The sequence below is a fragment of the Crinia signifera genome, chromosome 19 (genome assembly GCF_055691185.1).
Source record: "Crinia signifera chromosome 19, ASM5569118v1, whole genome shotgun sequence".
NCBI lineage: Eukaryota > Metazoa > Chordata > Amphibia > Anura > Myobatrachidae > Crinia > Crinia signifera.
The window spans coordinates 50,838,851-50,854,047 of record NC_139226.1 but is presented as its reverse complement, the minus strand read 5'-3'; the positions used below and the strand labels follow the sequence as shown (position 1 = coordinate 50,854,047).

General features: G+C 43.6%; 1 protein-coding gene across 3 annotated transcripts; it reads right to left on the bottom strand.

Moving 5' to 3' along the window:
* Positions 1-680: 680 nt before the first annotated feature.
* Positions 681-12,064, bottom strand: LOC146042530 (uncharacterized). 3 transcript variants are annotated; one of them, XM_083162581.1, is made up of 6 exons: positions 11,921-12,064; positions 8,422-8,756; positions 8,156-8,214; positions 5,234-6,323; positions 2,675-3,250; positions 681-2,551 (listed from the first exon to the last, which is right to left on the bottom strand). In XM_083162581.1, exons 2-6 carry the CDS (start codon positions 8,747-8,749, stop codon positions 1,020-1,022), a joined length of 3,585 nt encoding a protein of 1,194 aa, XP_083018707.1. In that variant the 5' UTR covers positions 8,750-8,756; positions 11,921-12,064; the 3' UTR covers positions 681-1,019. The 3 variants fall into 3 exon arrangements, with proteins under 3 accessions (XP_083018707.1, XP_083018705.1, XP_083018706.1); XM_083162579.1 differs by having other exon boundaries at positions 681-3,250; XM_083162580.1 differs by having other exon boundaries at positions 681-3,247.
* Positions 12,065-15,197: the final 3,133 nt, after the last annotated feature.

Below are 15,197 nucleotides of genomic sequence, written 5' to 3'. Positions count from 1 at the left end.
GTAAATCAGAAACCACCATTCTTTTGAATGGTGATTTCTGTCGTATCCTATCGATGGTGTAGACATTCGTATTTGTAAATACAAATACGAATGTTCCATCTTTAGGAGTACGAATTGTTGTATTTTTGGGATTGTAAATCCCGAAAATACAAATTCGTAAAAAAAAGGTGTATTTCTCCCTACGAATACACCTTTTTTCTACGAATCCATTTTGGTAAATGTCCCCCTTTATCACTTCTCCTTCCTTTTCGCTGCTTCATACATCTACCCCCGAGGGCCTGATGAAGTAAGCATGAAACATAATAAAATGGACAGTGATGATAATGCACCAGCCAATCCGCTCCTATTATACATTATAGACTGGGTTTGAAAAATGACAGTTAGAAACAGATTAGTGTAGGTTTATCACTCTCCATTGTATCGCTTTCAAGGCTTAGTACATCTCACCTTCAGCAACCAAACAATTCCCACAGTTAAGGTGTCTCCTGAATATAAGGCCACATTCCGGTCAGTGTCCAATGTCACCTCCATCCCAACATAAATTGCAGTTTTGAACCAAAGCTCCTTAAAAAAATGGATATTCCATCAACTGTTGGGAGTTTAATGTTTGTATAAAGTAAACTCTTGCTGACTTAATTATTACTGTACCTTTGTTAATTTTAGGGCAAAAAGTCACAAACTTGGATAAAAAATGTGCTTTTATTGATGTAGTGGTCTGTGGTACTCAACGGTTTTACATTACAGCATTATATGGCTCAATGCTGTTTATTTTAAAAAAAAGCACATATTTACAGCTCCTACAGTATGTCATATCTCTGAGAAAGTAAAGATGGCACTTCCTGTGCCACCTCTACTACTGTTAAATTAATATGTCCTTATAAATTATATTTTACTCCTATTTACTGTATGTGGAACCTTGTGACATTTAGAAAACACCGTGTTATAGATGGTCAAGTCTAGATTCATTTGTTCAGGTCCATATATGGATTATTTTTTCCACAAAAAGTGTAGACGACAGATCATAAAATACAACAGTATTGATCCTTGTTTGTTTGCCATGTTCCACCTTCCTTCTGTTCTGAACCGTTTCCAGAACTGATTTGCAGAACAGTCTGTATAGGTGGAGACAAAAGATCACCACAATGTGTAGGAACAGACCAGTTATGAAATGGTTGTGTGGTGAGAGGAGATCCATTTTGCTCAGACTTTGTGCTGAAAGAGGATTGAGGTAAGTTCTGGTGTATTTGTGTGGACATTAACTTGGCTTGTTCGGTGTCGTAGAAATGTTGAATTTCATTTATCTGTGCCGATAGGGATTTTTTCTCTTGAGATTGTGACGCTGTTTCACCAGTTATGTTTTTATTTGGGATATCCAGCACAATTTGATCTGACTGTAATGCCAAAGATATCTTTTGCACAAGAGAACCTTCAGTCTTGGATTTAGGTGTATTCTCGTGTGTAGGAGTAGCCTGAGAGGTTACATCGGTGGTCTTTGTTTTATGTGAAGACTGAGTTCCGATGTGCCCACTGATATTTTTAGTTTGCACTTGATGGTGCGTTTGTAATTCTACGGATTCTATTTGTCTGCGCTCATCTGTAATCTGAGAGTTAACCACTTTCTGTTCTGACTGTGAAGCTTCAGCCACAGTTTGCTGAAAAACATCCATGGTGTGGGCAGAGGGAATTTCTTCTCTGGAATTTAAAGATGAAGTCTCACTTTGACCCATGACACTTTCCATTGGCAAACAATTTAGTATATTTTGTGAGATCACCTCTTCTGCTTGTTTGGACTCATTTGCTGTCAGATCATCTTTTTGTTGCGATTGGGGTGAAACTATTTGTCCAGATACATTGATGGCTTGTTCAGTATGTAGTTTGTGCTCTATACTAGAAGATGGAGATCCTGGTTGATCAAGGACACCCATTGTCTCTAGGTAATGCACCTTATCTTGTGGGTGTAATGATGAAGAATCTGTTTGTACAAGTGCATTTTCAAACTGCGAATCGGTCCCTTTCGGTTGGGTCTGTGGATCTGGTGACGCAGAAAGTCTCAACACATTTTTATTCTCGGTATTGGTCAGGTTTTTCCGTGGTTGTAAAAATAAACCTTCCACTTGCTCATGTCTACTTCTACCCTGGGAGTAATCTAACTTGTAGTATGATTCTGTAAGCGGGGATTCTGATTGATCAGACATTGCAACACAATGTGCATCGTGAACAGTCTGGTCTGTCTGTGGCAGTAAGGCTTCTGGATTTTGAGTTATCTTGTCTGCATTTGAAACAGATATTTGATGTGGTTTTGGAAGGCTCATTGCTTGCTGCAACGTATTTGATTGGGAGTCAGATACCATTTGAATTGGAGAAAGTGCTGACCCAACAAGCATTGTGTTATCAATACTGGATGCTATCTGTGATGAATCTTTAGAACTGGAGTATTCTGCAGTGGGATTGATCATTGTAATTTCAGTGGTTTCTTTGACGTCAGGGACATTCTTTCCTGGTACAACTGAAAAGCCAGATGAATGTAGAATGAACTGAGCTAGATCTGAAGGCTGAGGTGCATTTTGTTCATGTCCAGATTTGGTAACTGTTGTAGGCATATCCTGCTCTGTTTGTGAACATGGACTTTCAGCTAGACCGTGCTTCATGTGCTGGTGTGTTTGTGAGGATGGAGGTCTTGTGAGGTCCTTGGTCTCCTTCAATCTGGAATGCGACACATTTTCAGTTGGTGGAATCTTTGCTTTTGGTATTTCAACAACATTTGCATTGCCTGATTGATCCTTGGAAAGCAGGCTTTGCTTGGGATTAGAGACAATTTGGGCTTTGCGTTTAGTTTTACGTGGTAGAACAAAGGTGATATCAGTTTGCTTGATAGCTTTCATAGCATGAAGTGTTGAATTAAGGGCAGGCCATTCTGTTTTATCCAGCCCTCGTGGTTCAACCATTTCGATGCCTTTATGTTGCACTGTAGATGGTATGCTGGTCACATTAGGAAAGCCTGTCAGTGGGAAATTGATTTTGCCATTCGCTGGAGTCTGTTTGTCCTGTAGGATCTGCTGCTTGTGTCCTGTCTGCCCTGCGTAGTTTGTAACCTGTCCCCCTGTGAGCTTCATTTGACAGTGTGAAGATGTAGACAACAATACCACCTGGTTCTTCTGGGTAAGGTCCTTTTTATTCACAGGACTTGCAACATGTGGAGAAGCCAACACTACGCCGATTGTCTTGTGTTCTTTAGCATACACAGAATCTTCTGAAAAACAAACCAAATATTACTACATGTACATAACAGTACAGCGCATTATTTTTGTTCACATTTCTTATTTTGCCACACAGACATACACAACCAAATTTCACATCATGATAGCCTGGGAACCTTATGCCATCAGTTGCAAAATTTGTGATCTCTGGGCCTGATTCAGGCCTGATCGCACAGCTGCTAATTATCGAAGCCCTGCTATCAGGTATAGGCCACCACGCCAGAGTGAAATCCCACCCTTTGTAAGCATGTGAATTGCTTAGCACTTCAGAACTTAGGGACAGCCCCACCCCTGTCGCGCCCCCCCCCCCCCCCCCCCCCATGGTGTTCACTGCCCAGTCCCGATTCCCCACTCCAGATCTCCGGGGATCCCTGCCGCTTTCCCCGCTGCCATTCACAGCAGTGACCAGGCACGCTCGGGATGTTTGGGGCGGCTCAGGCGCCTGAACTCCCGAGCAACCCCGAAAATCCCCAAGCCTGCCTGCCATTGGCGCATGCTCACTTCTGTGCATGGCAGCGGAGCCCCAGCGTACGATCACCAGCGTGGGTAGTGATGGAGTCGGGATTTGCTGGTGGTGAGCATGTGGCCATGACAGGGGGTGCCACTTGAGGTGGTGCACCAGTGGTGCACAGCTAGAGGCACCACTGGCACGCACCTACTGTATTGTGGTATGCCCAGAAATTTTCCGGGAGAGCCCGCTGAGGCAGCTCAGTTGAGCCCGGAAACTTTCCATGCATACCACAGAAGTGGGTAAGGGTCACATTTGGCCTCTTCCACTTTTGCATAAAATTATTCATTTTTATCTTGAATAAAGTTGTGTGGGTAATGGGGCAGTACAAATAATACATTATTCTTTTACTTAAATTGGAAACGTGCTGTCTCGTATAACACAGTGGTTTTCAACTCCTGTCTCGTATAACACAGTGGTTTTCAACTCCAATCCCCAAGTACCATATGGATCCATGTTGTATGATACTACTGACCCAGCAATATAGATTACCTCACCTGTGCAAGAGTAAACAAATCCACAAAACACCATCTGTTGGGATACTTAAGGACGGAGATGGAAACCCACTGATATAAAGCAATGATTCCAAGGCAATTCATTGGAAGTATATAATGAATACTCAATCCATGGCTGGATCTAAGGTAGTGGCCAAGGGAGCCCCAATCTTTTTGGCTGGGAGGCAAAATTAATAAAATTTTGAGGCCTCCAAATCGCTGTACTGTATGTCGCCCCTCACCCTCGAACCTACCCAGCATACCACTTACCTAATGACAAGCAGTGGTACATACCCTGAGGTAAGAGTAGAGATTGGATTGCTGCTTGGTGAAAGCAGCCTCCCTCCCCACCCAGTATATGTTGGTGTGTGCTGGGCTGCAGGGAGGGAGCAGCAGTATCCTCTCTCTCCTTGCCCCGATGTACCACCGCTGTTGCAATGATATAAGTGGGCCAGTGCTAGAGGACAGGTACAAATGTGTCTTCAAACATCTAGCCTCAATACACCACGCAGTGTGAGACAGGGCCGGATTAAGGGAGAGGCGATAGGGGTGGCCGTCTCAGGCCTCCACAAATTAGGGGCACCCGCATACTTCTGTATCCCTGTCTGTCTCCCCCCCCTCCCTCCGCAGCAGCAATGTGTCAGTGTCTACATTAGTGGGAAAGAGATGCTGCTGGGAAGGGGAGTCTACAGTGCGGCTTAGGGCTAAGTGCAGCAGCTGCCGCTCTGGCCTTCTACATGTCTGGATGGATTGAGGCAGTGAAGGAAGGAGGACGTTTTGCATCTTTTACCACTGGGCAGCTTCCTTCAGAGTGTTGCAAAATAAGTCAGTGTTCTAAATTATTTCTATAACAAAAAAAAAATCACATCACAATATTCTAGCACATAACAACAACCTTAACATAACCTCAACATCTTTGCATCTCAAATGCATTCTTGACACATGTAGTAACAGTGTACGTGGTATGTACGTACTGTGGTGTTGGTCTGATGCGGATAATGGTATACCCTCTGCATGTACTGGAAACACATGCATTTGGACTCCTACACCTTCCAGTTGTACCACATCCTTCATTCCCAGCAGGAGTTGTTTTATTGAAGGCAACCCTTTGCCAGCAAGAGGTTGTCGGAATTTAAAAAGGTAGATCTTCTGTAACTGGAAGATGGACATCGCGCGCCCATGTCGCTTCAGCAGAGCTGCAACATTTTCTCTGACAATGGAGTTTGCCATAACAACGGGCTGTGGTCTAGGCTGTGCTCTAGACTGTATTACATGAGTGGGCTGTGTATTAAAGGTTGCATTGTTTAGAACAAGCTGTTGTCCGTTTTGATTAAACTGATTCCTATTCGCTTTGCAGGCTCCCGCATAGGTCAGATTTGGGCATATTCCTTGTTGCGTCTTCGGATTTTGGTTTATCCCACCATAGGTGGTTTGTATGGTGATCTGATGAGTGGGCAGTAAAGGCTTTTTCTGATTTGGCACAGTTTTCGTAGGGTACACATTGCCTGGCGCAGTTCTTGTGACAGTTGAATTGGCAACTGGCTTTGGGTTGAGTTTGGTTTCTAATTTAGGATTTGCCGTAGTGCTTTTTTTATTTTTAGCAGCTGATGTTTTAGATTTACTTTTAGACTTTTTAGTTTTAATGTTAGCATCAGTGAAACCGCTCGCAGCAGATTTAGGTGGTGGTTTAGCAGGAATGGAGCTCGTTCCCGGATGTTTTGCCTTTGCTTTGTCTGAAGCTACAGTAGTCCATGAAGATTTAGGTTTCGTTACTGGTGGAGAGCAGTTTGGAGGCCCAGAACTCGAAGACAAACAAACGCCTTTTGCAGGTTTAGGTCCTGTTAGGTGCTCAGATCCCATTGGTGCAGGTTTGCAGCTTGTTTCAGATATTGGGCCTTTTTTAGTACTTTTCTTTTTAATCTGCTCATGATTGGATAATCTGTTTACAGATTGAGGGTTGTTTCCATGGCAGCTTGCAGGATCAGAGCTTTTTGCAGATACGGGGCATTTTGATTTACTGCATCCTTCAGGTATTTTGTTTGGTGGACAGTCTGCACTGCTGACCTGAAAGAGAGGGAAACCATATGGATAGTTAAACACCACAACGCTATGATGTAATACATATATGATGTGACAAGCTGTTTTTTTCACTTGACATTCTCCAGCATAACCTTGAGGCTGATTCAGACCCACCTGCAGCGGGCAAGCCCCACTTTCGATTTTGAATGATAGTCAAAATCGGAAACACACATTATAAAAGAAAAACAATGTAACTTGCACCTTGCAAAAACCACGCTGCACTGCAGGTGAAGCAGACTTATACAGTGAGTGCTACAGTGCTGACCATGCTTCACATACTCCTAAGCCCGCCCCTGGACTCCCATTGGCTTGTTTCACAGGAACCATCCAGCACATATATCCCATACCTGATTAGATGTATGTGTATAAGTGCTAACTGTCCGCACTGAAATCTAACTAGCAGTGTAAAAATAAAGTTGTCTAACGCTTGTGAGCTACATACTACAGCAGCCAATATGTACCCGGGTATGGATCATATGGTCAACCTAAAGATGGTCGACAGTCATTAGGTCGACACAATTAGCGCCACATACTGCAAGGTCGATATGGGTCTAGGTTGACATGGGATAATGTCGACAGGTCATAAGGTCGAAATGGTCTAGGTCAACCGTCAAAAGGTCGACATGGGGTTTTTCAGGGTTTTTTTTAACCAAATGTCGACACAGTTGACATGGACACATGATTAACTGCACCGCCTCCTCCTGCATGGCTCGCTGTGCTTGGCACACTATTTTCTTCTCCCACCAAGCCCTAGTGGATGGTAGGGCATGAAATACCGCCTTTCGGGACGTCAGCTCAAAAAACTGTGAAAAACCCTATGTCAACCTTTTGGCTGTCGACCTAGACCACGCCGACCTAATGCTTGTGTCGACCATATGATCTGTTGACCTTGCCCCGTGTCGACCTTGCCTTAGGTCGACCTAGTGGTGTCAAACTAATGACTTTCGACCATAATCCATGTACCCAGCATGCAAAAAGCTGAACGTATGTATTTGCATCCCTTGGATTGCAACATGGTTTGTCCAGGTAAGCTTTTTTTATTCCCCAGTCCCTAATAACGGCTTTGAAGTAACCACCTAGTAACATTAGGTAGAACCAGATGAAATTGGGCCTGCCTATCCTATTCTTTGGTTTTATCCCATTTGGTGGCAAGTGATAAGATTAGCTCAGACCAGTGATCCACTCATCTAACTGGTGCAGCAGGTAAGAAACGAGGACACAAGTCTGAAAGTCTCCTTCTATTGTCCGTGTCTTCTCGCTCTTCTCAATTTTGACACCCAAAAAGACTAATGCCTCAATGTTTTGGCTATTGGCTATACAGAGCAAGATGACAGAAGGAGGGCTTCAAAATCCTGTGTCTTATTTGTTCTGCTGTGTACTAGACCAGGAGTATGCCTACTATATACAGGATAAGTATCCCTTATCCGAAGTGCTCAGGACCATGAACATTTTGGATAAGGGATTATTCCGGATTTCGGAATTTATTTTACATACTTACCTGGTCCCCTGGCGGTCCCCCGGCATCCATCGGATCCATCTTCAGTGGCATCCCCGGTCCCAAGGATGCATTTCACAGGTGTGCGGGTGCTCTGGGGAAATCATGATGTCCTTGGGACCGGGAATCCTTGGAACGGGGATGATGCTAAAGATGATTCTGATGGCCGCCGGGACACCAGGGAACGAGGGGAGTATAAAAAAGCTGCGGGGAAAAAAAAATCCGGAAATCTTCTGAAAACCAACAATTTTTGGAATATTTTGGATATAATATATACTCAACCTGTGTTACCATAAAGAAGAAATGAAAGTAAAGTGGTCACCTTTGTATGGTCCTCTTGGGAAGAGCAAGGCTTTGTATCACAACTTGTTCTCTCAAGTCCTAAAAAAGACAAAAGCAAGATAGTGGAAGTTACAGTAATTTTCAGTATGATGAACTAAAACTACATTATATTGTTAAAGACTTTAATGAAGATGATGGACAGAACAAGGTGTCTCTAAACATAAATAATAACTATTAAAAATTACATACATCTACATCTTGTGGACTGGGGGAACACATTTTTGAGTGGGGTCTATTGATGATTACCTGATGAAGGTCCAGAGGTTGGAGAAGGTACATTACAAAACTGTGAAGTATTAAGACTTGCTTGAGATAGATGATTTGTGTTGAAGAACACGACATGGTAGTCTTCAGGTGACCGGTTTCTTATGAACTGTTGCCCATTTATCGTGTATAGCTCAACTAAGTCTTTCATGTCTTCCAATACACTTCGTAGTGAGCTGTAGCCATACTTTGACAACTTGAACTGATATCCATGAACCTGATGGAAGAGTCCAGCAAAGTCTCCAATAGGTACACTTCCTTTATTCTCCAACACAACGATCAAAATCTCAACCTTTAGAATCTCGTCCATGTTACAGCTGAAGAAATGCCAAAGACAAAGACATTGTAAATACCAATACAAATGTGCCATGAATACAAATAGGATTATTTGTATTTTCAGCATAGAAAATGATGAAAATACGAATATGCCTAAAATAGGCGTATTTTGCTTATACGGATATGCCTACTTTAGGCCTATTTGCGTTAGTAAATTTCCTCCATTGTGATTTATTGTCAAGTTATGGTTCTATAAAGGTCTAGACCGATGGTTCCCAAACTCGGCTCTCAAAGACCCCTAACCACATTTTACAGGTCTACTCACGAGTGAAATAAATAGCTCTACCTTTGGATCTTTAAAATGTCACCTGTGCACCTGGCGGGTGACCTGGAAAAGTGAACTGTTCTGGGTCCTTGAGGACCAAGTTTGGGAACCTCTGTTCTAGCCCTTTCAGATAGAGTATTTACAAACCACAGAATAAGCAGACGGGCAAGCACTTTTAAAGTACATAACAATATCAAACAGAGCAGCGAAATGATTAATATTATTACTCGGTAAAAGCTCGTCAAAATTCTAATTGTTTATAAGCTTTGCTGCATCAGCAGTCCTGGGGGTAAATTTACTAAGATGGGAGTTCTACTGAAGATGCGCTGCTGCCCATAGCAGCCAATCAGATTCTATCTACTACAGTAACTTCTAAAAGGTGCTACATAAATAAGAAGTAGCATCGGATTGGTATAGGCAACATCCCATCTCCAATCTTAGTAAATTGACCTTATAATAGCCAAATAAGCAGCAGGACGGCAGAACCTTTCGGTGGGGTGGGGTGGGGTGGTGTAATTAATGGTATAACTGAAGGAAGGAGAGACACAGTTGAGGAGAGTTGAGAAGAGACACAGACACAGCACATGCTCGTTGCCAGGGGGGAAATATACTCTTTGCCACAGGGGATTACATGCACGTGTTGCCAGTGACAGCTACAGCCTGGGGGCCAGATGCACCACGCTTCAAAAGTGATAAATTGTAGTAATAAACTGCCAGCCAATCAGCTCCTACCTGCCATTTCACAGGCTGTGTTTGAAAAATGTCAGGCAGGAGCTGATTGGTTGGTTGTTTATCACTCTCCATTTTATCACTCTTGAAGCTTAGTGCATCTGGCCCCCAGGAGAGGATACTGGGACACCACCCAGCAGCAGCAGTCACCACTATCTATTCCCCAGGTGCTGGCCATAAACATACAATGTGCTCCATCTGGATTCTGGCCGCAAAGACCTAAAGAACCACCCTAAACTATCTGCAGTGACATAGTACTACTCACTAACGATACAGGTCCAACGGAGCAGCACAATAGAGACGCAGCATCAGAGTCTATCTGCGCAGTGCGTGGTAGCCAGGCAGCAGAATGCAGAAAATGCAATGCCTGGAGCAGTGATGTCACCTTGCTAACAGCAGGCTGTGCACATTTCCTATAGATCGGAACCGTCAGCACACAGTAAGCATATGCTACAAGTACTCTGTGTAAAAGCGGTTTAGTTTTTCTCTACAGCAGTGTTTCCCAAACTTTTTTGATTCACGGCACACTTGAGTATAAGAATTTTATGCACGGCACCCCTAGGAAAACGGTTGGTACCGGGAATTTCAGGAAAAAAAAAATGTAATGAAATAAATCGGGCTTACATGTTATCCTTAGGTCCAGTTATGTAATGAGGAACATGATTCACTTATAATTATCCACATATTTTATATTTGGAAGTCACAAGTACTAATTTTCATTATTACATTCACCACAAACCCCGGCCACCCCTGCAAGTGCTCCACGGCACCCCTGGGAGCCATGGCACACTGTTTGGGAACCACCGCTCTACAGTATAATCATCTTTCAACATGCCAGAATGAAGAAAAGGCATTTTAATGGCATTATTCAGGTGTATTAATGAGAGGGTTAAGTGCCCATAAGCTAGTGGGTACAGGATCAGATTGCTGAGAAGAAACATTCCATGCCATTATAAAGCTTTCAGATTTGGGGCCCTATTCAGACGTGCATGCTCTGGTGTGAATATGGAGTACGAGCGATTATCGGAAGACCGCGCATGCGTATGGTACGCTGTACGCATTCACTTGTTATCCGTACGATTACAGCCAGCGAAGGCTAGCCTTTGCTGGCTGCTTGCAGGGTGATTGACACCCTGCGGCTGTTGGAGGACGGTAAATCAGCGTTTTCGGAGAGTGCCCCAGAAATGCAGGCATTCCCCGGCCGTTGAGAGGGCCACTGTTGTGATCAGAGGCCTATTTCTCACCGCGGCCATCGCAGTGCCGAATAAGTCTAGCCTGTAATTGCTAACAGGGGGAAATCTATTTGATGATGAGGGGTGAGGCGGCGTTTACCTGCTCGCTGGGCTCCGAACACTCGCAGACCAGTGAGAAGGTCTGAATTGGGCCCTTCATATATTACTTTCTAATGACGAGATTTAGCTAAATAAAGTTTCTGTAATATTCAAGTATATGAAGACATTTCATATTCCATAGCATTGCGCTATGCAAAGCCGTCCACCCCCCGCTGACAGTGCCGGGCAGGAGGAAAGCGGCTCAGTGTGTATGGACTGAGCGGCTTCCCCCCCCCAGCAATGACAATGATCATCGCTGTCCATAAACGCTGGGAAAAATCGCCCAATGTGTATGGCCCTTTACTGTACATGACATTCACTGCTTCCGATGATTCAGCACCTCTGAACCAAGCCCATTGTTAGGTTTCAGTTATCTTGACAACCAAACACTGAAGGCATAATCGCATAAATAAAGGTAAAGTCATAAGTGAGAACATAACGAAGAATAGGAATAAAGGGAGATAGTGGTTATCCCAAAATAGTGAATTGGCAATAAATATAGTTACTGTACAAGTCAAAGCACCTCAACATAAGGAACAAAACAAAACAATAAAAAACATACTTCAAGGTTAATTTCAAATTATAATAATGATACTAAATAATACAATTTATAATAATGATACTAATAAAGATAACGTATTATTATTCTTATTATTGAACCATATGGAAAATAATATTGGAAAAGGGTACGCAAGAAGCAACAGCTTTGAGAGAAGACTTGATTGTTGTGTCATATATATATAGCTTTTACATTTATGATAACTCCATAACTACAAACCGTACATATAAAGATGATAAAATAAGGTGTCCCTTTACTTACGGGTATGTCACATGCTTTAATCGCAGGGTGATCACAATAGACGGATCTTCCTGTGTCTGGCACAATGTGGTAACATAACAACACCACTGAGACCTCAGGGCTGATCGCTTCCTCTTCTACAGAATTGAGTTTCGTTTCAGCAACACAACACAGAGTCACATGTTATGGACAGCCAATCAGCATGCTTCCTCACAAAGAGTCTGCTTGTATGACATAAGGGAAGATGTATCATGCCTTATAGAGAGTACTGACCAATCAGCTCCTAACTTGTGCATTACATGCTGTGCCTGAAAAATGACTGAAGCTGATTTATCTCTGTCCACTTTATCACTTTACAAGGCTTGATATATTTCCATTATAATGTTAGTTTAATCCAGGGGTTTCCAAACTTTTTTGAGTATCAGAAGTTTTTTTCACGGCACCCCGGGGCAAGAAAAAAGAAATTTAGGAAAAAAAAAATATTAATGTAAATTGTGTTTATAGTGTATGTCATCCTTGGGGTTAGTTATGTGATGAGGGAAAGGATTTGCTTCCGTTTGTACATATTTTATGATTTGCAGCAAGCACTGGTTTTGCTATTTAATTGACCATGAATCATTTGCATAGGTTTTGGACCAACCAATCCAAGGCACCCCTGCAAGTGTCCCAAGGCACCCCAGGCACATAGTTTGGGAACCACTGGTTTAAGGGTATACAGTTGTTACGTCGACAGTATTAAGGTCAACAGGCATTGGGGTGACCACTGAAGGTCGACAGGCCTCAAGTAGACACAAGCATTAGGTTGAAGGTCGACACATGGCAAAGGTTGACAGGGTCAAAATGTTAACGTGCATAAGGTTGACAGTGGGAAGGTCGACAGTCAACATGTTTTTTTTTTTTTAATTGAGCCGACATGTGTGTCAGGTGGTATTTCAAGCCCTACGATATTCGCGGTGCACTTTTTCGGTGTTTATTTCAACTGTGTCGACATGCCGGCCAAAAGAAGTGAAAAACTTGTTGACTTTTGACCTTCCCAATGTCCACCTAATGGTTGTGCCAACCTTTTGACCCTGTTGATCTTAGCCATGTCGACCTTTTTCATATGTTGACCTAATGCCTGTCGATATTCAGTGTTCAACCCAGTGCATGTTTGGTTTACCCATTCACTCACACACAGTTTAAGCATGGAAAAAAATGAATTGTGAAACATACCTGCAGGTCGGTCCTGTATTGTATGTAAAAATGTTCTGCCCTGTAAATAACAAGATCATGTAAATGTCCTATTTGTCTAATGCATTGTTTCTTAACTCTACTCCTCAAGTACCCCCAACAGGTCATGTTTTCTGTATCTCCCACTGTGGGAAAAAGGTAGGATAATAATACCCAGCAAATTAAATTAACTCCCATGTGCCTGATTCCCAAACTCCAGAAAACCAGTCGGGGATAATTGAGGATTCCTAGTACCAGCCTGTGGGGGAGGCTCAAAGAGTCCCGGCCTGGTTATGCTTAGGAGAAGGGACCTCACTCTTTTGGGTACACAATTATTTTTATACTACCATCTACATCTCTATCAGTTATTTTAGTTAATTAATTTATGGTTATTTTAATCAATTATTTCAGGTTATTAAAGTTTTCATCCAATTTCATCCAGTGAATGGCCCAGAACAGGATCCTTGGGTTCTGACCAGCGCACACCAATGGGAGGTCTGACGGGAACCCAAACCCCCTAACACCTGGCCAGGATCCAACTGGATCATTTTGCATTGGTTTTAGTTGAATCGGTGCAGGGGTGTCCAACCAGACAGCCAAACAAACAAACCCGTGTATTTTGTATATAAGACCGGCAGGGTCGCACAGCAGTGCGTGAGTCTCCTTTGTAATGTGTAGCCGTTTTTATATTAGTCAATTGTTTGGTAAATAGACCAACATTGTTATTTAGAAAATATACAAATAACTACTTTCTCGCTTCAGGGAGACAGGCGGGGAGTGAGGGCAGGCTGGGTCAGAGCAGGCGGAGGGCTGCTACAGCCTCCGGCAGACGGAGGCATGTGTCTTGTGCGCGCATGCCCCCTTCTCATACCTCCCAACTTCTTCACTGCTATAAACGGGACCCTCGCGCAGCGAAAAGGGGCATGGCATATGCGGATGAGGGCAGGGCATATGAAATGATGTCCCCACCGTGCCACGCCCCCCTTTTGCCCTCTGCGTCGATGAATAAACACTGTGTGTGTATGCGCACAGTGTCTATTCCTTCATGGTGGGGGGACTCCCAGCTGCCCCCCGCCGTGGGACACTGCCGCCAAAAACGAGACTGTTGGGAGTTATGCCTTCTGTCAGAGGACGGTGGCGGGCAGCGATTGGCGATAGAAACTTTTTGCATCAGTTTACCCATCACATGCTCCATGACTTTATAAATGGGTGTCGATATGGAGCATAAACCACTCAACCCCATTGTGAAGAAGCCTCTGCAAAGTGCTTCTGACCGAATGCAGAGAATGATGCTCAAGTTACAGAGATGCTACATGGATTTTGAGTTCGCTCAAGTTCAATATTAACATAAGGCGTCTATACATTTATTTGGCGTGAAACTCTAACACACCCTTTAAGCTAGCTTAACTAAAAATAACTCACGCTGACACAATAAAGACACGGACACCGTAACAATTAGATTTAAAGGTCATAAGTATATTTATTAATGTGGTATGACCCTCTCGTAAAGGGCTGGCAATAAGGCGCCACGGAATGCCCAGCTCTAGTCACATCTCAAAATGGCGGCGACTTAAACGCCCCAACTGATTGATATTAAATATGGGAACGACTGAGACGGCCCATCTGACTAAGGCACAACCTAACGCTGGGAAGTCTCACCACCCCCGCTCTGGCCAGTGTGGACACTCCGCTGACGGAGTGCCCACCGCGCCCCCCCCCCCCCCCCGCGAAGGCAGGACACCCTGCCGTCTTTCCAGGGGGCAGTGCCTCCCAGCGCCCTCTCATGCCACAAGTGACCGCTGGACCGTGACGCCCTACCGCCTTAGTTGAAATAATGGTAAATGTACCAATGATTTGACTATAAATTGAAATGCCAAAGGCAAGGGAGGGTGGGTGGGGCTGAAGAAATTCTGCAAGAGGAAGTACCCCTGTAAGGACCTGCCTATATATACCCCTCTCCCTAAGCTCACGCCCCCCCCTCCAGTTCACCCAAAGGCTAACTAAACAAAACTGAAACCAACTTTAAACACACTAGCAGTCATTAACTCTTTCCTGCCAACCCAAAAAATGTAAGCCTCTTAAGTACGCT

Coding starts and splice junctions, on each gene's coding strand:
- LOC146042530 (XM_083162579.1), bottom strand. CDS start 8,749: ATGGACGAGATTCTAAAGGTTGAGATTTTGATCGTTGTGTTGGAGAAT. Junction 6,324..8,155: donor CCCAAGAGGACCATACAAAG/GTGACCACTTTA, acceptor CCTCTCTTTCAG/GTCAGCAGTGCAGACTGTCC. Junction 3,251..5,233: donor CGCATCAGACCAACACCACA/GTACGTACATAC, acceptor TTTGTTTTTCAG/AAGATTCTGTGTATGCTAAA.